This window comes from Acanthochromis polyacanthus, chromosome 17, assembly GCF_021347895.1.
Source record: "Acanthochromis polyacanthus isolate Apoly-LR-REF ecotype Palm Island chromosome 17, KAUST_Apoly_ChrSc, whole genome shotgun sequence".
NCBI classification, from domain to species: domain Eukaryota; kingdom Metazoa; phylum Chordata; class Actinopteri; family Pomacentridae; genus Acanthochromis; species Acanthochromis polyacanthus.
The window spans coordinates 33,799,578-33,822,379 of NC_067129.1; the positions used below are offsets into that span (position 1 = coordinate 33,799,578).

The following is a 22,802-nucleotide window of genomic DNA, read 5'->3' on the forward strand; positions in this document are numbered from 1 at the left end:
TGTCTTTTTATGCATGCATTCACAAAATTAACTTTTTTAGTTGTTAATTTGTTTAACAAAGAAGTTTACAGAAATAATTCCTCTTTTCTTTAGCATTTCACATCATGTCGGTTTGTTGTTTTTATGTGCACATCATTTTTTGTCCGGGATGGGCAGGCCAGTCTGTCTCTTCTATTTATTGTGTGTGTTTTTATTGTGTATTTTGCTTTTAGTTCTATTATTTTTACTTGGTTCTCTTGTTTTTATCTTGGTTTTCTATTGTTTTTGTCTTAGTTTTGTTATTCTCTTTTGGTCATGTTTTTACGCTTGTGTACAGCACCTTGGTCGACTGGTTCTTTTGAAGTGCTTTATAAATAGATTTGATTTGATTATTACAACCTTTCAAAACCTGCCTAAAGCTACAAATCAATTAAATGTGGAAAACTAAAGCTCTGAGCAGCTTCTTCAAAGAAACACAATTCAAGGTGATTCTATAGAGAATGGACCTCACAGTTAAGCCAGCTAAGGTACATATATGCCCTGTGATGGTCTTTAAAAAGCAATGTCATCTTCAAATACAAATAAGGTTTTGTGAAAAATATGAACATAGGCCACAATTCTGGTACCAGTACGATAGAAATGCTCTCCTTTCTTCGTGAAGGAAATTTGAACCTGTTTTAGATGCTAAACTGCCATGTGCATGTTTAAGCTGCCCTACTCTGTATTTGAACAGAAACAGTGGCTCCAGTAACAGAAATGTAAAGTTCAACGTGCCCCACTTCTACTGAATAACCACTGTGCAGCTTTTTAGCCTGTTTTAGCTGCTTGTTTTGTTTTTCTGATACATCATCATCAAGCGGCAGGCAGCTCTGATGAGCCGCTACCAGCTGGTGAACATAGCGAAGTGTAGAACAGATAAAGGACAAGATTCCAAATTAGTGTTGTCTGCAGGATGCAACTTTAGAAGGTGTTTATGTCAGTGTTTGTGTTTCCAGCTTGTTCCTCTGCCCCCAATGGCCCAAAAAATCAATTAATGCAGCTGTAGAGGAGCAGCCTTTGGCATAATAACACAGGGGTTTAAAGGTTTTTTAAAAAGAATCCCAATATAAATCAGGAAATATCTTAGAATCAGATTAGTTGTTTGATTCCAAGTTTCCACGGGGAGTATCCTTGATGTGTTGATGTTCAATACCCAGCTTTATCCGTGTTAACCACAAGCATTTTTACTCACTGTGAGCTCATTTTTCACTGCAATATAAAGTCCTGCAGCTTTATGGAAACGGAACAACCGTAACTAGAAGTAGAGAGAAACTCAAAAACGTTTGACAAAGTTGAAATGTCATGACTTTATTAAAAACAGAAAAAATAGAGTTGAATTTCTTGGATTATTTACTTTACGAAAATTGAAAAATCAAACAACTGAAACAGTTTTTAAATGCGCACAAATGTTCCCGCTGATGTCAAGTCAATTTTATGAAGTTGAATATAGTTTTAAATCAATTAATGCAGATTTTTTTAAAATTTTAATCTTAGTTTTAAGTTAGTCAACTCCTCAAAATAATGTCTGTGGGGCAAAATGTGGTCGCGCTATATACTTCAGGTATTCTACTACTTACATTTTAATCTGTTTCCACAGCCTGCAGATCATTCTAATTTCACCAGAAAGTCCCTGAATTTTTAGCAAGTCCCTGTTGCCTGCAGCTCAGTCAGTAATAGCTTCACGATTGTACGAAGGAGGACAGAATTTTTTGTTTTTTTGCAGAGTCTGGCACGTTTTTAAATGGCAGATGTAAACTAAGGTGATGTTAATGAAATATCGCAGTTTTCTGACTAAAAGGCACATATGGATGATTAATGACCTAATTGCCACTCAGGGACAAATAAAGTTTTTTTCTGATTAGTTCAAGGGCAGTCATAAAGGTAAAAACCTGATGACTGTTTACATTTCTGGCTTTGATAAATCCTTTAATTTTAGATATTTTTGGTATTTTTAGCATGTGACTGTTGGTTACAGCTGAGTCAGTAATGACTTCATGGTTGCACTTGGAAGCACAGAAGTTTTAGGTTTTTTTTTACAGAATTTAGGCTTTACAAACTTGTTTTTGGTGCATTTTTAAATGAGAAATGAAGAATATAGTGATGTTAATGAAATATAACAGTCTTCAGTTATGGATGATTAGTTCAAGGACCATTGTAAGCTCAGTGAAAATCTGATGATCGTTTATGTTTCTGGCTTTGATAAATGGTTTAATTTTAAACATAAGCCTTTCAAACCTGCTTTTAAGTTGATTTTGTATTTCAGAGGGTCAAATATGAAAAGTGGAGATTTAAAGATGCAGAGATATTTCTCCTGCAGTACCCAGTGACCTCTGTATTTCTTTTTAAATAAGTCAAACAAATCACATGAAACAGGAATAATTATCAATTAGGTGTCAATGAACCTTCAGCTACATGAGTTTGTAAATGTCATTGTAAAGAAAACCACAATTTTGAGCTCAGATTTGTTTAAATTTTCTGACTGAAGCACACTGGATGATTATTTTAAGGACTATTGTTAAGGTGAACAACTGATTATCCTTTATGATTCTGGCTTTGATAAATGGTTTAATTTTGAATATTTTGGGGCTCAGAGGGTTAAATATGACAAAGATATTTCTCCTGCAATAACCAGTGACCTCTGACTTTTGAACAACCTTATGAATAATTTATGTGAAACAGGAATAATAGCCAATTACATGTTCAGCTACAGTAGCACCTATATTCATTTCAGTTTAATTCAGTTTTCTTTATGTAGCACCAATTACAATTCAGATTGTCTCAAGACGCTTTGCAGAACCCATATGGCCTGAACACACATGAGTTTGTAGATGTCATTGTAAAGAAAATCTCAATTATAAGCTCAGATTTGTTTACGTTTTCTGACTGAAAGGCACATTATGGATGATGAGTTCAAGGACAATCGTACAGGTGAAAATCTGATTATCATTTCAAATCTAACAGGCCTTTCAAACTTGCTTTTAAGTTGATTTTTCAGTTCAGAGGGTTAAATTTGAATAGTGAAGATTCAGAAATATGAAGTTATTCTGAGAAAAGCTGTTACAGTTAATCAGCAGTTCTGAAACTAAATGAATTTGTGTGTTTGCTTTTGGATTATTTTTTGATTGCGCTGACAACAAATCAACATAATTTCCATTAATGTGTTCCCTGAGTTTTACAAACACATTTGCTGTGATTTAGTGGCAGGTTGTGGGTGGTGTTGTGGAGCAGCGCTCGACAATACAAACTCATTTAAAGGCTCCCTGCGAAGTTCCTAGCATGCGCACAGAATGTGAGCAATGCAGGCTAAATCTTCAGCGATCTCCCCCGCGGTGGGGAGTAACACAGCGAAAGCTCTGCAGCGATTTGCCATTTCATTGTCGATCTGGATGGAGCAGAGTCAGGGAATGAAGTTCAGTCATTAAGCAGTCCTCATAATGACATGACGGCGATTAGAGGAGTATTATCAGCCCAGGCACAAGACAAAAGCTTTGCTGCAAATCATTCCGATGTTCTGGTTCTGCAAAACACCCTGCAAGTCAAAGTGACACTTGACAGCTCATTTAATTCCAAGAGGAAACGCTGCTGCTCCCACAGAGAGAATCGCTTAGAGGCTTTCTGTTATTCTGCTGTCGTTCTTCACACCTTTCAGCCAAATATGAAGTGCGAGCGTTCAGTAGCCGGCCTGTAAAGAATGTGATTATCACAGGAGTGCCGTGCGTGCTGTTTTCCCAGTACCGTCTAGATTTCCTTTGTGGTGGCAAAAGTCTGCTGGGCTTGATTTCAGCCTGATTACTTTACAACATCCTTCAGCTTCTCAGAACACTGCTGGTTTGATGTGTGGAAACTTGAAATTTGCATTTTGCAGTCAGCACAGAAGTGCTCAAATGTAGCCAAAACAATGGAAACGTACGGTATTTTAGAAAAAAACTAGTCTCACCAATGACAGGGTTATCATTGGATTCTTTTTTAATGCTACTACATTATGTTTTTCTACAAACCCCAGGCCAAACTTCTCAAACATCTCGTGTTTAAATCATAAAATGTACATAAAGATAGCTGTAGCCGCCAAGATGGCACGTATTATTTAGTGGATGACAGCTTTTAATCCTCAAATATGACTTTTGGCCAGCTTTGTTGTTTTAAAATTACCCACACGATAGCAGTTTGGCACTCACAAGCTGGCCTCATCCCAAAACATACCCTGTTTTATTGTCAGTTTTGCCCTAAATGGGATCATAACTTGCAAAATGTAGACTGCACTGTAGTGAAGGAGACTTGGAACTCGCAATTGAGACCATAAACTTTAAAGGGAAATGTTAACTTAGTTAATAAATCAAATAAGAAGTAGGGTAGTTTTCTCTTTGACTTTTATACCATTGAAATTCTTTTTGGAAACGGAGGAGTCGCCCCCTGGTGGCTGTTAGAGAAAGATTACATCTGTCTTTTATATACAGTCTCTGGTTTAAACACAATTGGCTATACAAGATTTTTGGTTAAGTAGGCAAAATTGCGATTTAAATCAGGAATTATGTGATCATGAATTAGGGAAACAAGACCATGAATTTAATCACACTAGCTTTCTGTTCTTCAGTTTTCAAGTCACAATCCACACTGTTTTGCTAATTCGATTCCTTATATGATAATCTGATACACATAATTATCGTAAAAAATGCTGTTTCATATAAATGCAGAAACTCCAAACAAATGGAATCAGTTCCTCTGTATTGCATTTGCTGCATTTAATACGGGCTTGTTTCTGTTTACCATTTATCTCAACTGATCATTTGCATTTCCAAGTTATTAGCAAGCAGCTGAAGGGATGTAAGTACCTGAAAAACACACGTCAGCTGTTCTGGGTTTGTGCAGGGCTGGACTATATTGCTACCACCATTAATCAGTTTGTAACTACTTTAAAGAGAAATGCTTAAATTCTCAGATTATAGCTTCCTAAATTGGGGTATTTTCTGGTTTCTTTACCCCTGTATGACAGTCAACAGAAAATCTTTGGACTCTTGAGGACGTTATCTTGGACTTCAACCAAACAACTAATCAATTCTTTACTAAGATAGTCCACAAACTAATCAACAGTGGAAATAATTTTTTTTGCAGTTCTAGTACACAGTAATGAAATCCATGTCTTTTGAATCTCTTAACCACAAATTACTTAAGTTCTAATTAACAGCAAATGGGGATAATAGCTGCAATAACCAGTGGGAGTTTTGCTAAAACTCCCTGAATTTTTACCACGTGATTGTTGGTTACAGCTCATTCAGTAATGACTTCACGTTTGTGCTAAGAAGAACAGAATTTTTATTTTTTTGCAGAATTTAGTATCTACAAACTATTTTTGGCACATTTTTTTAAATGGGAAATGTAGAATAAAGGCATTTTAGTGAAATATCGCGGTTTTCTGACTGAAAGGCACATGATTAGTTCAAGGACAATCGTAAATTTAAAAGTGGTGATTGTTTACGTTTCTGGCTTTGATAAATGGTTGAATTTAGAATATTTTGGGTATTTTTAGCATGTGACTGTTGGTAGCAGCTTCGTCAGTAATGGCTTCACAGTTGCACCATTTTACAGAGGGCATGTAGAATAAAGTATTTTTGAGCAAATATTTTTGCGGTTCAGATGATTAAATATAAATAGTGGAGATTTAAAGACACAAAGATATATCTCCTTCGATGACCAGTGTGTTTTGTTTCTGGCTTTGATAAATGGTTTAATTTTGAATATTTTGGGGCTCAGAGGGTTAAATATGACAAAGATATATCTCCTGCAATAACCAGTGACCTCTGAATTTCGGCCAACCTTATAAATATGTCAAATAAATCATGTGAAACAGGAATAATTATCAATCATGTGTAAATGAACGTTCAGGTAGTAGCACCTATATGAGTTTGTAATTGCCACTGCAAAGAAAAGCAAACTGTTGAATAGATAAATCAACATATTGGACAAAATTTAAGTTTAAAAATCTGAATATCTAAAGCAGAATCAATACTGTTCCATTACCATGCAGCCACATTGCCTAAAATACACTTATCTTTAATATTATCAAGATAAATCTGATCTTTTGTCTTGCTGGAGACCTCAGCTCATATTTTTAGGTCTTGGCCTGATGTTTGTGTATTTAGTAACATCTCTGGATCATTGAGATTCCTCTCACAGCGAGGTTCGCCCCTCTCGGTGTCGGAGAGGTTTATATTGGAAGCAGAACAACGCTGTGCTTTTTATTTTATTTATTTTTGACTGTGTTACGAGCCTCGTGTTCGATATTAAACCATAAAGAGGAAATTTGCAGGCAGTTCACTGTTGGTTCCTGCATGTCTCGTTGTTGCATCTTTCCACATGAATCCGTCTCTTGAATTCTTTAAACTATGTGATGTTTACGCTCCGGGGAGCAGCGGCTGACATGACTTATGTGGTCCAGCTTTTCTCAGGCTTCTCACATGCTGTGTCCCCTGTTTGATCTGCTCTGTGTGAGATTTTTATTCCATTTATTTTCTGTTTCCCTTCCAGATGCAAGTTTTTCAGTTTGACGGAGACTCCGGAGGACTATACCATTATCGTTGATGAGGAAGGCTTTAAAGGTGGGCCTCTCTTAAAGTCGCCGTGGCAACCATAGATCGGGTGGCAGGAAAAGATCATGTTGTGTAATCTGTGATTCTCTCCGGCACGGCGTAGCTTCAGCTGCCAATGTTTGAGCACACTTTGTCATTATGGATGTGAGGCCAAGCTGCCGCTCGCCGTGTTTTGTGGTTGGCTGAGTGAGTGAATCCATGTCATTACACATCCTTTTCCAGGGTGACCCTCCTTGGTTACCCTGGAGACCACAGGCTATTTGTTGCGTAACCGGCGCAGGTATTTTGTGCTGGTGACTGACTCAGAGTGTGTTAGTGCCTGTTTAATGTCCGACTAAACTACAGCGTGAAATTCAGGCAAGCAAGGCCACATGACACTTGGAAAACTTCCACAAGAGACAGTTTTTTTTTTTTTGCGTCCACATGTATGTTGATGAGGTATAATTAAGATTAAATACCAAAGAAAACATTAGAATATCTGTAAATTTGAGTCTTGCCTTAATTTTATTAAATATTCTGCTTAATCTATGGGTCCCAGGTGTTCAAAAGGTTAAATCTGGATCAAAAAGTCTCATATTTTACTAGCAACACCAGATTGAATCACCCAAGATTACCAAATCCAAACTACCAGTACTCTTAATGGGACTATATATTATAGTGGAGGCTGTTAGCAAAGTAAAAAACAACAGTAAAACGGTAAACATTGGGACAAGAGACAGGAAAATGTGCCCTTTAATTTTAGATAAGATGTCTTTATTGTCATTGTATTCATAATACGATGAAACTGTGCCCATCAGTGGTATTAAAATCATAAAACATCCTCCATCAAATCACAATCAGTCCTGCTTCACAATCATAAAAACTGTACGACATAAAAAACAATTTAAACAGCTGGTAGAAAAAGTGAAGTTTGCAGAGTCGATGTGTGTTTATAGAGAGATTTTTAGTTTCTAGTGAACAGCCAAACGCCTCATCTGACTCACAACTTACACATTTACACGACGTTTAAAAGTTTGAGGTCACTTTGAAATGACTCCTGTGTTCTAATGCTGCATTGTGTTAGCTAATGGTGTTGAAAGGCTAATCAGTGATTAGAAAACCTTTGTGCCATTATGTTAGCACATGAATAAAAGTGTGAGTTTTCATGGAAAACAAGAAATTGTCTGGGTGACCCCAAACTTTTAAACGGTAGTGTACACTACTTGACCATTTTTAAAGTTTTATTGACATTTTGTTCCCGAAATCCACCCCGACTCTGCCCTTCAGCTGGGAACAAGGTAATCCAGATTTTCTGTTTGTTCTATTTTTTGCATTGCATGTATCCCAGCCCTTATAAAAACGTTTTGAACACCACATCCAAAGGTTTGATTTCAAAATCCAATCAGATAACTTGTGAACAGCTGGACGTTTAAAGGTTGTAAACTAACTGCACTACACTGACGTGGAGTTTGGCAAATAATTAAGCTGTAAAAGTTGTTAAAGTCTTGTGATGCACCGACGACGACACTCATTGTACACTTATTTGTATTGAATTTTAATCAAAATCAGCTGTTTCCACTGTGGTTTATTCAGTCCATTGTTTTACTGATAAAGTAACTAATAATCAAATAATTGTCCCCTGAAAATCACCTTTTTTACACTCTAAACAACAAAAAAGATTTCCAACTAAATGCTGGAGCCTTAATCAGTTTCTAACCTGTGGGATTCACTAGTTTGTTGTTTGGTGTGAAGCTCTTTAAATGGTGACATCTCTGCTGTGATTCTCTCAGACATCATTAAACAGCTACACCTACAAGTGACAGGATAATGACAAATGTTGAAACAAGGAGTCATGAAGTCAGTAAACTGTCTCACTAATGTCTGTTACACTGCAAGATCAGCTAACATCTGCCACCCAAAGCTACCAGATGAGGTGAAGCTGCAGCAAACACCCTATGAGCCTGTTGAATTCAGCAAAAAAACACATTTTATTGCCTAATAATTCAAAAAAGAACATTGTAATAGTGTTTCTAAAGGTGCATCATTTTACATTTAAAATTTAGTGATTCTGCGAAAGATAAATCTCAGATTTTTGGAAACAGCACAACTACGGCTAGACGTAGAGAGAACTCTAAACGTATTTTATGTAATATAACAACTTTATTGTGATAAATCATAATATATACATTCACTCAAAAATATAAACGCAACACTTTTGTTTTTGCTCCCATTTTTTATGAGATGAACTCAAAGATCTAAAACTTTTTCCACATACACAATATCACCATTTCTCTCAAATATTGTTCACAAATCTGTCTAAATCTGTGATAGTGAGCACTTCTCCTTTGCTGAGATAATCCATCCCACCTCACAGGTGTGCCATATCAAGATGCTGATTCGACACCATGATTAGTGCACAGGTGTGCCTTAGACTGCCCACAATAAAAGGCCACTCTGAAAGGTGCAGTTTTGTTTTATTGGGGGGGTCCACTCCTCTTCAACGGCTGTGCGAAGTTGCTACATATTGGCGGGAACTGGTACACGCTGTCGTATACGCCGATCCAGAGCATCCCAAACATGCTCAATTGGGTGACGTGTCCGGTGAGTACGGTGGCCATGCAAGAACTGGGACGTTCTCAGCTTCCAAGAATTGTGTACAGATCCTTGCAACATGGGGCCGTGCATTATCCTGCTGCAACATGAGGTGATGTTCTTGGATGTACGGCACAACAATGGGCCTCAGGATCTCGTCACGGTATCGCTGTGCGTTCAAAATGCCATCAATAAAATACACCTGTGTTCTTGGTCCATAACAGACGTCTGCCCATACCATAACCACACCGCCACCATGGGCCACTCCATCCACAACATTGACATCAGAAAACCACACACCCACACATTCTGCCTGCCATCTGCCCTGAACAGTGTAAATCGGGATTCATCAGTGAAGAGAACACCTCTCCAACGTGCCAGACGCCATCCAATGTGAGCATCTGCCCACTCAAGTCGGTTAAGACGACAAACTGGAGTCAGGCCGAGACCCCGATGAGGACGACGAGCATGCAGATGAGCTTCCCTGAGACGGTTTTTGCAGAAATTCTTTGGTTATGCAAACCGATTGTTTCAGCAGCTGTCTGAGTGGCTGGTCTCAGACCATCTTGGAGGTGAACATGCTGGATGTGGAGGTCCTGGGCTGGTGTGGTTACACGTGGTCTGTGGTTGTGAGGCTGGTTGGATGTACTGCCAAATTCTCTGAAATGCCTTTGGAGACGGCTTATGGTAGAGAAATGAACATTCAATACACGAGCAACAGCTCTGGTTGACATTCCTGCTGTCAGCATGCCAATTGCACGCTCCCTCAAATCTTGCCACATCTGTGGCATTGTGCTGTGTGATAAAACTGCACCTTTCAGAGTGTCCGTTTATTGTGGGCAGTCTAAGGCACACCTGTGCACTAATCATGGTGTCTAATCAGCATCTTGATATGGCACACCTGTGAGGTGGGATGGATTATCTCAGCAAAGGAGAAGTGCTCACTATCACAGATTTAGACAGATTTGTGAACAATATTTGAGAGAAATGGTGATATTGTGTGTGTGGAAAAAGTTTTAGATATTTGAGTTCATCTCATAAAAAATGGAAGCAAAAACAAAAGTGTTGCGTTTATATTTTTGTTGAGTGTATATATTACAAAAACAAAATTGCATGCACAGAATGTTTCCAGTTGCCCTCTAGTATTACCAGTACTGTAGGAAAATGGTGACTGTACATACTGTAAATATCTTAATATTTCCGTTTTTAATTTGTTTCTATACTTCTATCTGCCAAGAAGTCACAGAATTTTTATTCCGACTGTTTGTCACAGCGGAATCAGTCATAGATTTTCGGTTGCGCTAAAGGGCACCGTTTTTTTTAAATTTTCTTACAGATTCTGATTTGTATAAATTATGTTTTTTTTTTAATGAATTTCTAAGCGAGGCATGAAGAATAGAGTAATTTTGATTAAACGCACAGATTTAAACTTAAATTTGGTTAACTTTCTCAGTGGAACCACGTCTTAAGTTGAAAATCTGATTATTTTTTTTCAATTTTTACAGTTTCTCGTTCTGATAATTGGCGTCACTTTGGCATAATTGTTTTTAAAGATGACATGCTTTTCAAATCCACTAGCCAGTTTTGGGGTTGAGAGGGTTAACTGTCTGTAATTTCTGTCTCTTGATGAACTGAATACTGACAAACTGGACATAAAGATTCAGAATGTGTGGTTGAACAACTTAGGAAAGACAGTGTTGACTGTCGAATACTTTGGCTGCTGGTGTACATACAAAAAACAACTCTGAGCGAACTTAAAGAGCTCATGGAACAAATTTCCACATGATTAAATTGCTTTCATAAAACAGTATTTTCTAACTCAGATCACTTTAGTTGAATGCACTTATTTCCTTAATTTGAAGCCAATGTAATTTGCTTGAGTTGAGTTAGCTTTATTTGTTAGGGTTCATTTAACTTCCTAAGAGTTGATCCAACCTTTTTTTTTTATCATAGTTGATCAAACTTAGGTCAGATTTGTCAAGTAGAGTTAAATATTTTAAGTTATTCTAGTCTGAGTAAGTCAAGCTGAAATGCACATTTAGAGAAATATGTGTGAATTCTTTCCATGATTATTTTTCAAGTTCATTCAAAGCATAGAATTTAAGTAAGTTAACTCTCAATATCAAATAATGCAACCAGTTTGGTGTCATGGGTGTAATAAACACAATTCAAAAGGAATGGGTTGACAGGATAGAAACTGTGAAAAATATCGTATTTCCAGGTAATGAGTCAGAGATGGCTCACAGTATTTCTTTAAACAAAGAGCATCTGCATAAAAGATGGAGGAAAAAAAAACAGGAAGTAGTACATGGGAAAAAATAAGGAACAGCCATTACTCACGCTGCTTGCTCACTTTAACAACACGGTTTCTTTCCTGGAGTTGGAAAATGTCTCATCGCCTGTGCAGACGCCCAGAACAACAATGAACTGGCTGCAGGTTAAATCACCACATTATGAATAAATATTCAAACCAAGCCAGTGTCAAAACATACTTAATTGTGTTTCTGTGTGTGTTGGTTTGCAGAGCTGCCTCAGTCGGAGCACATCAGTGTTGCCGACGCCACATGGTTGGCCCTGAACGTGGTGTCGGGTGGCGGCAACGCTTCCAGCTCGCAGCCCATCGGAGTCACCAAAATCGCTAAATCAGTCATCGCACCGCTGGCCGACCACAACATCTCTGTTTTCATGCTGTCGACGTATCAGACAGACTTCATCCTGGTGAGTGTGGTTAATGTTGCTGCAACGTTACTCAACACGAAACTCTGTAGTGGACAGAAAGTCAGTGTAGAGGTGAAAGATTTATTAACTCAAGTATTGTATTTAAGTACAGTTTTGAAATACTTGTACTTGAGTATTTCCTTTTTATACAATACTATACATCCACTCCACTACATTTCAGAGGGAAATATTGTACTTTCTCCACCAATACATTTATCTGAGAGCTGCAGTGCTTCAGAACTTCAGAACTTTTAACACGAAGACTTAACGCATACTTCCAAATTAAACCAGTGCTTTTCCGTCTTCTTTGCACTAACAGCTCCACCAAATAATGATTTTTCCCTCTAAGCATCTCACATGGTTTCATTTCATTAAACATGCAATGACCCAAAGTCTCCCTGAAATCACAATATTTCTTCTTTCCTCTCCCATAAACCCACTAAACCCCATTTTTTAATTCACAGTCCTGCACTTCTAAGGAAACGGCACAACCATGACTAGAAGTAGAGAAGACCCAATCAGGTCTTTGGTGCAGTGTGACACGGTTAAAGTGCCATACATCCTAAGAAATATCATTTATTTTACAAAGAAAAACCTAATTCCAAGTGGCCAAATGAGTTCAGTAGTAGAAACAAAGGTGTTAGCTCCACACGGTAAAGATATTTTGGCACATACACACGTGGACAAAATTGTTGGTACCCCTCAGTTAAAGAAGGAAAAACCCACAATTCTCACAGACTGTCCTTGAAATCTCATCTGATGTGTCTTCATTTCGTCCACTTTGGCACAGTTTCATTGGAAAACTTAACCAAATCTAAGGCCTAAATTATGATATTTAATCAGAACCGTTTCATTAGTCAACATATACTGTTTAGTCTAAATAGATTCTGTAATTTAAAAAAAAAATATATGCGCTTTTCACTTGGTGTCACAGCTGTGACAAACGTGGAAAGACAGACATTTTTGAGTTCTCTCTACTTCTTCATGGTTGAGTGTTTCCATAGTGATGCAGGACTTTATATCGCAGTGAAGAATGAGCTCAAAGTTAGTAAAAATGTGACATAAGTAACACCTAAAGAAAAACAGAAACTGCTTGAGGTTTAGAGGGTTGACAACTGAATGAAAGGGATTCTCATCAAAATAGAAGTATTCATATTGGCATCAGTCTTCATTTAGATCAGAGATAAGGTTGTAAGAAACCATCACAACACTTTATTTGCTGTTATTTTTGCAATCAATACAGATTACTAGTAATTAAGGCCTGCTACTGTGCAGCGCTGACCTACACATGGATGTCAGAACAGACAGTTTGGGTTATATTTAAACCAATTACAATAAGTTTGGTGTGAGAGAAGAGGATGCAGCAGACAGGGTTAGATGGAGGCAATTGATTCGCTGTGGTGACCCCTGAAGGGAAAAGCCGAAAGGAAAAGAAGACAATAAGTTTGGCTAACTTGAAGCTTTGATAACAATCTGTTCTGATCTTTTTCTCTATTTTTTGACATTTTATGTTCCATTACATCGTAGTTTTTACTCTTGATCATTTTCTGAATCATTGGGTTCAAACTGCACTGTTTCAGCTGACGTATAGTTCAGATATATTGTTTCTCACTCCAAAACAGTCACCTCCACACGTGGACAAAATTGTTGGTACCCCTCAGTTAAAGAAGGAAAAACCCACAATTCTCACTGAATTCACTTGAAACTCACAAAAGTAACAATAAATAAAAATTTATTGAAAATTAAATAATCAAAATCAGCCATCACTTTTGAATTGTTGATTAACATAATTATTTAAAAAAACAAACTAATGAAACAGGCCTGGACAAAAATGATGGTACCCATAACTTAATATTTTGTTGCACAACCTTTTGAGGCAGTCACTGCAATTAAACGATTTCTGTATTTGTCAATGAGCGTTCTGCAGCTGTCAACAGGTATTTTGGCCCACTCCTCATGAGCAAACAGCTCCAGTTGTCTCAGGTTTGATGGGTGTCTTCTCCAAATGGCATGTTTCAGCTCCTTCCACATATGTTCAATGGGATTCAGATCTGGGCTCATAGAAGGCCACTTTAGAATAGTCCAACGCTTTTCTCTCAGCCATTCTTGGGTGTTTTTGGCTGTGTGTTTTGGATCGTTGTCCTGTTGGAAGACCCATGACCTGCGACTGAGACCAAGCTTTCTGACACTAGGCAGCACATTTCTCTCCAGAATGCCTTGATAGTCTTCAGATTTCATCGTACCTTGCACACTTTCAAGACACCCTGTGCCAGATGCAGCAAAGCAGCCCCAAAACATTACTGAGCCTCCTCCATGTTTCACCGTAGGGACAGTGTTCTTTTCTTCGTATGCTTGGTTTTTGAGTCTATGAACATAGAGTTGATGTGCCTTACCAAAAAGCTCCAGTTTGGTCTCATCTGTCCAAAGGACATTCTCCCAGAAGCTTTGTGGCTTGTCAACATGCATTTTTGCAAATTCCAGTCTGGCTTTTTTATGAGTTTTTTTCGGCAGTGGTGTCCTCCTTGGTCGTCTCCCATGAAGTCCACTTTGGCTCAAACAACGACGAATGGTGCGATCTGACACTGATGTACCTTGGCCTTGGAGTTCACCTTTAATTTCTTTGGAGGTTGCTCTGGGCTCTTTGGATACAATTCCAACGATCCGTCTCTTCAATTTGTCATCAATTTTCCTCTTGCGGCCACGTCCAGGGAGGTTGGCTACTGTCCCGTGGGTCTTGAACTTCTGAATAATATGAGCCACTGTTGTCACAGGAACTTCAAGCTGTTTAGAGATGGTCTTATAGCCTTTACCTTTAAGATGTTTGTCTATCATTTTTTTTCGGATGTCCTGGGACAATTCTCTCCTTCGCTTTCTGTTGTCCATGTTCAGTGTGGTACACACCTTTTCACCAAACAGCAGGGTGACTACTTGTCTCCCTTTAAATAGGCAGACTGACTGATTATGAGTTTGGAAACACCTGTGATGTCAATTAAATGACACACCTGAGTTAATCATGTCACTCTGGTCAAATAGTTTTCAATCTTTTATAGAGGTACCATCATTTTTGTCCAGGCCTGTTTCATTAGTTTGTTTTTTAAAATAATTATGTTAATCAACAATTCAAAAGTAATGGCTGTTTTTGATTATTTAATTTTCAATAAATTTTTATTTATTGTTACTTTTGTGAGTTTCAAGTGATTTCAGTGAGAATTGTGGGTTTTTCCTTCTTTAACTGAGGGGTACCAACAATTTTGTCCACGTGTGTACATTTTTCATTTGTTTCCATACTTGCCTTTGGTCACTCTGTCACTGGTTGATGTAAACACGTCCTGCAGTTCAGCCGAAAAGTCCCAGAATTTTTCTCTTGTCACCGTTGGTTGCAGCTGAACCACAAATGATTTTACGGTTGTGTTGAGGAGCACAACATTTTTTGGTTTGTCACAGAATCTGTTTAGTGCAAAACAGAAATTTTGGACAATTTTTAGAATGGCATTTTAATGAAATGTTGTGATTTGAAGCTTTCACTGGCTTTGATTTTAATTATTTATTTTACAAAAATTGGGAAAACCCAAGAATCAACATGTGCAGCATTTTCACAGATGTTATCACTGCTAGAAAATCTGAATAAAAGATGACTCGGCATACTAAACACTGCCTGCAGTTCAGCCATAAAGCCCCTGAACATCTGTCTCATGACTGTTAGTCACAGCTGAGTCACTAAAAGCTTCACAGTTAGGACCAGAAAGCATAAATGGTTTATTTTTGGCCGCATTTGTAGAATCAAGTAAAGACATTATCACACTACTTTTAAGCCTACATTTGGTTTTTCTTCCAACAAAACATTGTGTAATTTTGGATTAGTTCAAGGACTGTCAGAAACTTGAAAATCTGATGGTTCTTCCTGTTTTTACAGCTAATTGTGTAACTTTGGAGATTTTTTTAAAGAGTTTTTAAAATCCACCCACTGGTGGATTTTGGAGTTCAGAAGGTTAATCGTGTGACAAGCCGTCAGATTTATGTGCTGACTCTGTACATAAAACTGTATATAAAGCAGCTCAAAGATCAAATTTATCAGATTTATGTGTTGACTCTGTATATAAAACTGTATATAAAGCAGCTCAAAGTAGCTCCAACTGCAGCAGCTACAACAGTAACACGCTGTCCACACATTGATGCTTCATTAATAATAATCCAGTGATGTTCTAATATTTTAGGAGTCAAAGGGAACCAAACCAGTCTTACTTTTATACTTTAACTGCATTTTTCTGCTGTTTACTTTCATATATGTAGGATTTTTCATGCAGAACTTTACCTTATTGTTTTCTTTTTTAAATAAAGGATCTGAATATTCGATAAAAACAGTATAAACATCAGTAGAGGCTTGAGCTAAATCAGAGTTTTTAAGCAACACCCTGCCTCAGTTATGTTTTTCGAATCATTAACCTCCAATCACTCAGAGGTTTTAACTTACAAAAATATTAACCGACTTCTGTTGATTTGCACATTTATTGAAAACCATTTTATATTTTTCTTGTTGTTTATTGTTACTTACTGCATATTTTTGCGTATTTATATGTGTTTATGGTAGTGGTAACTGTACTTTTTCTTCTGTAATAAGTATTTCTGTTCTATTCTTTTGAAGCTCTGGCATCGTGGCAGCACTTATTAGAGGGAGAGATGATGTTGACCTCGTGCGGCCTGACCCTTTGCTTCCGTGTATTAGCGATCGGCTTCACAACACGCTATATATGTTGCATTATTTCTCCATTATGCAACTCGCTGGCAGCACAACTGTTAACGTCCACCGTGTCCGACGTGAAAAAGCAATAACCTCGGATATAGTGTACCTTGCACAACCCTTCACTTCCTTTTGATTTAGGAAGAAATCCTCTCTCATACCGAAGCCTTTCTGGCCACAGGGAGTCCGTTTTTATTGCCTCGCGTTGGTGGAAAAAACAAGATCTGCTGACCAGCTCCAGCATGTTTATGAAAATGAAAAAAAAAAAAAACCTGGGTCAACGTTGATAATCTGTTACGTAAAGGGGATCAGCAGCTCAGCCCTCTTGCTGGAATTCAAGGTATCATACTTGTTTCCTGTCTGGATGCCGGCTCCCTCCTTCCCACAATCCTAATTGTTTGCATGTCGGATAAAAAGATGCAAAAAAAAGTCCCATTCCAACCCTGCCGTCCACGCCCTCCAGCCATCTTCCCTCCTCGTCCTCACTGGGTTTGTGTTATCGAACCTCTGAGCAGACAGGAAGACAGGCCGGCTTAAGACGTGCGCTTGTTTGTTCGCTGTTATGATCTTTTGTGTTACATAAAGCGGGTAAAGCCTGACCCAAATGTTTAATGCACTCATTTAGACGGAGCCAGAAGTTCCCTGAGCGAGTCGGAGCAGCAGCACACCGGAATCTAACAAGCAGCTGCAGCTCTGTTCCACCAAAATGTAGAATTTTTTTATCTTTTTATTTACAGTCAGCAGCTTCAAAGAACAACTTTATATTTGAGGCGACAGGAAAAAAAAAAAGGCTTCATGTTTTGAGTTGCACCAAAACAATGATTCCCTTGTCAATTTACAGAGCTCCATTATATTTGATGGAGCGTGACAACTAAATAAAAAGCCTTTATCGTTGTTGCAAAACATGAGCTGCTTTCTGTCGGCTGTGTTATTGATATTTTGAAATGTAGTCGTCATTTAATCCTCTAAAGCCCCAAGCAGTTTCTGGGTGTTTTTCTTTGTTGTTGTCGTTCCTCATTTTTACTCGCTGTGGGCTCATTTTTCACTGCAGTGTAAAGTCCTGCACCTCTAAGGAAACAACACGACTGTGGCAAGAAGTAGAGGAAACTCAAAATGTCCTCTGTGCAGCATAGGACTAATCTAATGTCATTAATCCTAAAAAAATAATAATAATAAATAAATAAAAGCCCTGAATTTTTTGTTATGTGACTGATGGTCATGACAGGGTCATTCAAGATTTTTGGGTAGTGTTAATGAACATGAATTTTTTTATTTTTGGCAGAATTTGGTTAATGTGAGGTGTTTAATTTTGTCACGTTGTTAAATGTTTTCCCATTTTCCCAACAGAACTCCACATTATGTGTAATTAGGTCATCAAAAAGGGCCACCAAAAAGTTGAAAGTCTGATGATTCTAGCTCTCATAATGCGCTAATTTTGGAAATTATATAAAGAAGAGATATCCAGCAAGTGTTGGGGTTAAAATGGATAAAACAGTATTTTTTGTAATTAGAGAAATACACACGTGGACAAAATTGTTGGTACCCCTCAGTTAAAGAAGGAAAAACCCACAATTCTCACTGAAATCACTTGAAACTCACAAAAGTAACAATAAATAAAAATTTATTGAAAATTAAATAATCAAAAACAGCCATTACTTTTGAATTGTTGATTAACATAATTATTTTTAAAAAAAACAAACTAATGAAACAGGCCTGGACAAAATGATGGTACCTCTATAAAAGATTGAAAACTATTTGACCAGAGTGACATGATTAACTCAGGTGTGTCATTTAATTGACATCACAGGTGTTTCCAAACTCATAATCAGTCAGTCTGCCTATTTAAAGGGAGACAAGTAGTCACCCTGCTGTTTGGTGAAAAGGTGTGTACCACACTGAACATGGACAACAGAAAGCGAAGGAGAGAATTGTCCCAGGACATCCGAAAAAAAATGATAGACAAACATCTTAAACGTAAAGGCTATAAGACCATCTCTAAACAGCTTGAAGTTCCTGTGACAACAGTGGCTCATATTATTCAGAAGTTCAAGACCCACGGGACAGTAGCCAACCTCCCTGGACGTGGCCGCAAGAGGAAAATTGATGACAAATTGAAGAGACGGATCGTTGGAATTGTATCCAAAGAGCCCAGAGCAACCTCCAAAGAAATTAAAGGTGAACTCCAAGGCCAAGGTACATCAGTGTCAGATCGCACCATTCGTCGTTGTTTGAGCCAAAGTGGACTTCATGGGAGACGACCAAGGAGGACACCACTGCCGAAAAAAACTCATAAAAAAGCCAGACTGGAATTTGCAAAAATGCATGTTGACAAGCCACAAAGCTTCTGGGAGAATGTCCTTTGGACAGATGAGACCAAACTGGAGCTTTTTGGTAAGGCACATCAACTCTATGTTCATAGACTCAAAAACCAAGCATACGAAGAAAAGAACACTGTCCCTACGGTGAAACATGGAGGAGGCTCAGTAATGTTTTGGGGCTGCTTTGCTGCATCTGGCACAGGGTGTCTTGAAAGTGTGCAAGGTACGATGAAATCTGAAGACTATCAAGGCATTCTGGAGAGAAATGTGCTGCCTAGTGTCAGAAAGCTTGGTCTCAGTTGCAGGTCATGGGTCTTCCAACAGGACAACGATCCAAAACACACAGCCAAAAACACCCAAGAATGGCTGAGAGAAAAGCGTTGGACTATTCTAAAGTGGCCTTCTATGAGCCCAGATCTGAATCCCATTGAACATATGTGGAAGGAGCTGAAACATGCCATTTGGAGAAGACACCCATCAAACCTGAGACAACTGGAGCTGTTTGCTCATGAGGAGTGGGCCAAAATACCTGTTGACAGCTGCAGAATACAGCTGTCAACAAAAATGCAGAAATCGTTTAATTGCAGTGATTGCCTCAAAAGGTTGTGCAACAAAATATTAAGTTATGGGTACCATCATTTTTGTCCAGGCCTGTTTCATTAGTTTGTTTTTTAAAATAATTATGTTAATCAACAATTCAAAAGTGATGGCTGATTTTGATTATTTAATTTTCAATAAATTTTTATTTATTGTTACTTTTGTGAGTTTCAAGTGATTTCAGTGAGAATTGTGGGTTTTTCCTTCTTTAACTGAGGGGTACCAACAATTTTGTCCACGTGTGTAACTACATTGGAAAAATAATTATCATAATAATGGTATAATTTATTATATAAAGCTAAAAGTCAATATATTTCATATTTGCATTCATACTTTATCTTTTATTATTGATTATTTTACACTTATTTCATACAGCATTTCTTTAAAGTACGTTTAGCATGTTCAGAGAGAGTGAAGCAGCAGCAAGTGTTCTAATGAATCTGTCATGTATTTTGGTTCTCAGATATGTTTTGTTCTTTGGTTCATTCTTATATTAAGCCGTCTTTCTAACACTCTGCAGCCATGTTGTTTGCACCCTCAGGCCGCTCTTTTGGGCTAACAAGACCAGATCCCTTCCTAAACGAATGAGCTGCAATTTCAGTGGTCACTAGGACATAAAACCTGCATGTTTTCTAAATGCATCAGTCATATCTGCTAATAACTGCTTAAAAGGTTTGGTTGCTTTGAATCCAAATTAAAGTTTCTATATATTACCTTTCAAAGGTTTGAGGTCACTCAAGCAATTTGTTTTCCATGAAAACTCGCACTTTTATTCATGTATTAACATAACTGCACAAGGGTTTTCTAATCATCAATGAGCCTTTCCAGCACCATTAGCTAACACAATGTAGCATTAGAACACAGGAGTGATGGTTGCTGGAAATGTTCCTCTGTACCCCTATGGAGATATTCCATTAAAATCAGTTGTTTCCAGCTAGAATAGTCATCTAGCACATTAACTATGTCTACAATCTATTTCTGATTCATTTAATGTTATTGTCATTGAAAAAAAAATGCTTTTCTTTCAAAAATGAGGACATTTCTAAGTGACTCCAAACTTTTGAACAGTACAGCACACTGGACTAATGTAAATAACATGTAGGTCTATGCACTCACACACTGCACTTCAGTGTAAAATCTACTTCATGATTTGTGACGTGACCTTTTTCTGATTTTCTGTTGTTGTTTTTTTTTTTTTGTACTCTATAATCTCTTATTCTTATTGCACAGTAAGACTTGAGTAACTTGAGAACAGTCACGTTGCATTTCCTGTGACCAAAAAACTCTTGAATCTTGAAGTTTAAAAACCTGCAGGTTATACTTCTTCATTGCAACAATGTGATTGGTTTGACATTTCCAGATTTGGCTGCCATAAAGCAAACAAATTGGTTTTATGAGGGTAGAGGCAGGGTATGTGTTATACAACCGCTGTCTGTGGCATTGCAGAACTCTCCCTAGATTTCTAACCAGGGTTCTTTAAGAGGCGACTCTCTGCTTCTGGCTACATTGCTATTGAATGTACACTTCTATATATTGACTGCTGCCACACAGAGATCGTAATGGCTTCAGTGACCTTTCTCCACCACGGCTGTCACTACTCTTCTTTGAGACGAGATGTCTCCAAAAGTAATATCTTTTGCTGCGGACGTTTACGATCCCCTGAGGATGAATCTCGATGTCTTTGTCGACCTTTTTACCTTCAGCTTCCACTAGAGACGTATTCACAGCTCTGTGCTAACGTTCACCGCTCTTACTATGGTTATGCAAGGATCAGAGAACATAAAAGGCTTTGAATGCACCACATCTCCTGTTTGTTTGTTTTTTGTGTGACTGTAGCCAATTAATTTCTCTGTTCTACACAGTTTTTCTATTGACTGTAGTGCAGGTTGATGTAACACTGAATCTTCCTGTCTTTCTTGATCTATTTACATTTGATTTTATTATGTCTAAAATTAGCTATACAACAAAATTTATTCCAGGTGTGAATACTTATTGGCCGCCCATTTTCACAAATAAATTGTTTAAAAATCATACAATGTGATTTCCTGGAATTTTTTTTACATTCTGTCTCTCACGCTTGATGTGTTCCTATGATGAAAATTACAAACCTCTCTTATCTTTTTAAATGGGTGAACTTGGAAATTTTTAAGTTGCCCAATACTTATTGGCCCCACTGTAGTTTAAGAATTAATGCCAAAAAAAGTTTCATTTACCTTGACTCACTGGAAAAAACCAAGGTGTCATCATGTTTAATTTGACACAAATCTTACTTTTTAAGATGTTTCTTGCATCAAAATGCTGCAGCAGCAAACATTTCTGTCATCTAACTGGATTAAACTTCCATCATGTCGATGAATTCTTTCATTTCTAGTTGAAATCTACTTCTTTCAATTTCACCTTCTTTCCTTCTTCTTCTTCTTTATGTTGTCTAGCTTCTGTTTTTTAAAAGAAACTACACAAATTCACTTACTTTGGCATGTTGCTGAGCTGCACTGTGTGAAGAAAGACCTGAGAATGAAGGCGAAGCCCTCGATTGACTGCATGTAGCCGTAAACAGCCTCTGGCCTTGAAACCAGCTCCTCAACACTGACACATGAAGAAATGCATCACAACCAGAGACACCCGTTTCTTTTGGTCCACCTACATGAAAGTCAGATACATGCTGTGTCAAAAGCAAAGATCACAACTTTCTTTTCCTCAGATGTGCAGCATTGCTTTTACAGTTTGCAGATCTGGTTTGAATTTAAACCAATTTTCTGTTCATTATTACAAAAATCCACAATTTTATTATGAAGTAAGACTGGCTACAGGCAAGGCTAATATATTTGTATAGCACAATTTATGCACAAGGCAATTCAAGGTGCATTCAGAAAATTATTATAAAGATGAATTTAAATTAGACATTTAGATAATACATTAAGACAGTAGAAATAAAACTAAATTTCATTGAAAGTCTAGAAAATTAATTTAGCATCTCTAGGAGAAAGCCACAGTAAACAATGTGGTTTTCAGGCCCGATTTCAAAGAGCCGATAGTTTGAGCAGACCTCAAGTGCTCAGGAAATTTGTTCCACAAGAGAGACGCATAATGGCTGAATGTTGCTTCACTGCAGGGCTCCAGACTGTGACCAAATGGTCGCATTTTACGACCAAAATTTGAGCGAGCGCGAGTAAATTTTTCATCTACTCGCGCATGTGCTACCAGTAAATTTGCCGATTTATTTATTTATTTATTTTAAAATCGCTATTGAATATTTTT

At 37.7% G+C, this 22,802-nt stretch overlaps 1 protein-coding gene across 1 annotated transcript in view; it reads left to right on the top strand.

Moving 5' to 3' along the window:
- The window catches only part of castor2 (cytosolic arginine sensor for mTORC1 subunit 2), a 44,915-nt gene that overhangs the window by 5,426 nt on the left and 16,687 nt on the right, over window positions 1-22,802 (top strand). The window contains exons 2-3 of the mRNA XM_022210866.2: window positions 6,541-6,611; window positions 11,698-11,891. Coding sequence (XP_022066558.1) covers window positions 6,541-6,611; window positions 11,698-11,891 — 265 coding nt within the window. The remainder of the gene's footprint in view (window positions 1-6,540; window positions 6,612-11,697; window positions 11,892-22,802) is intronic.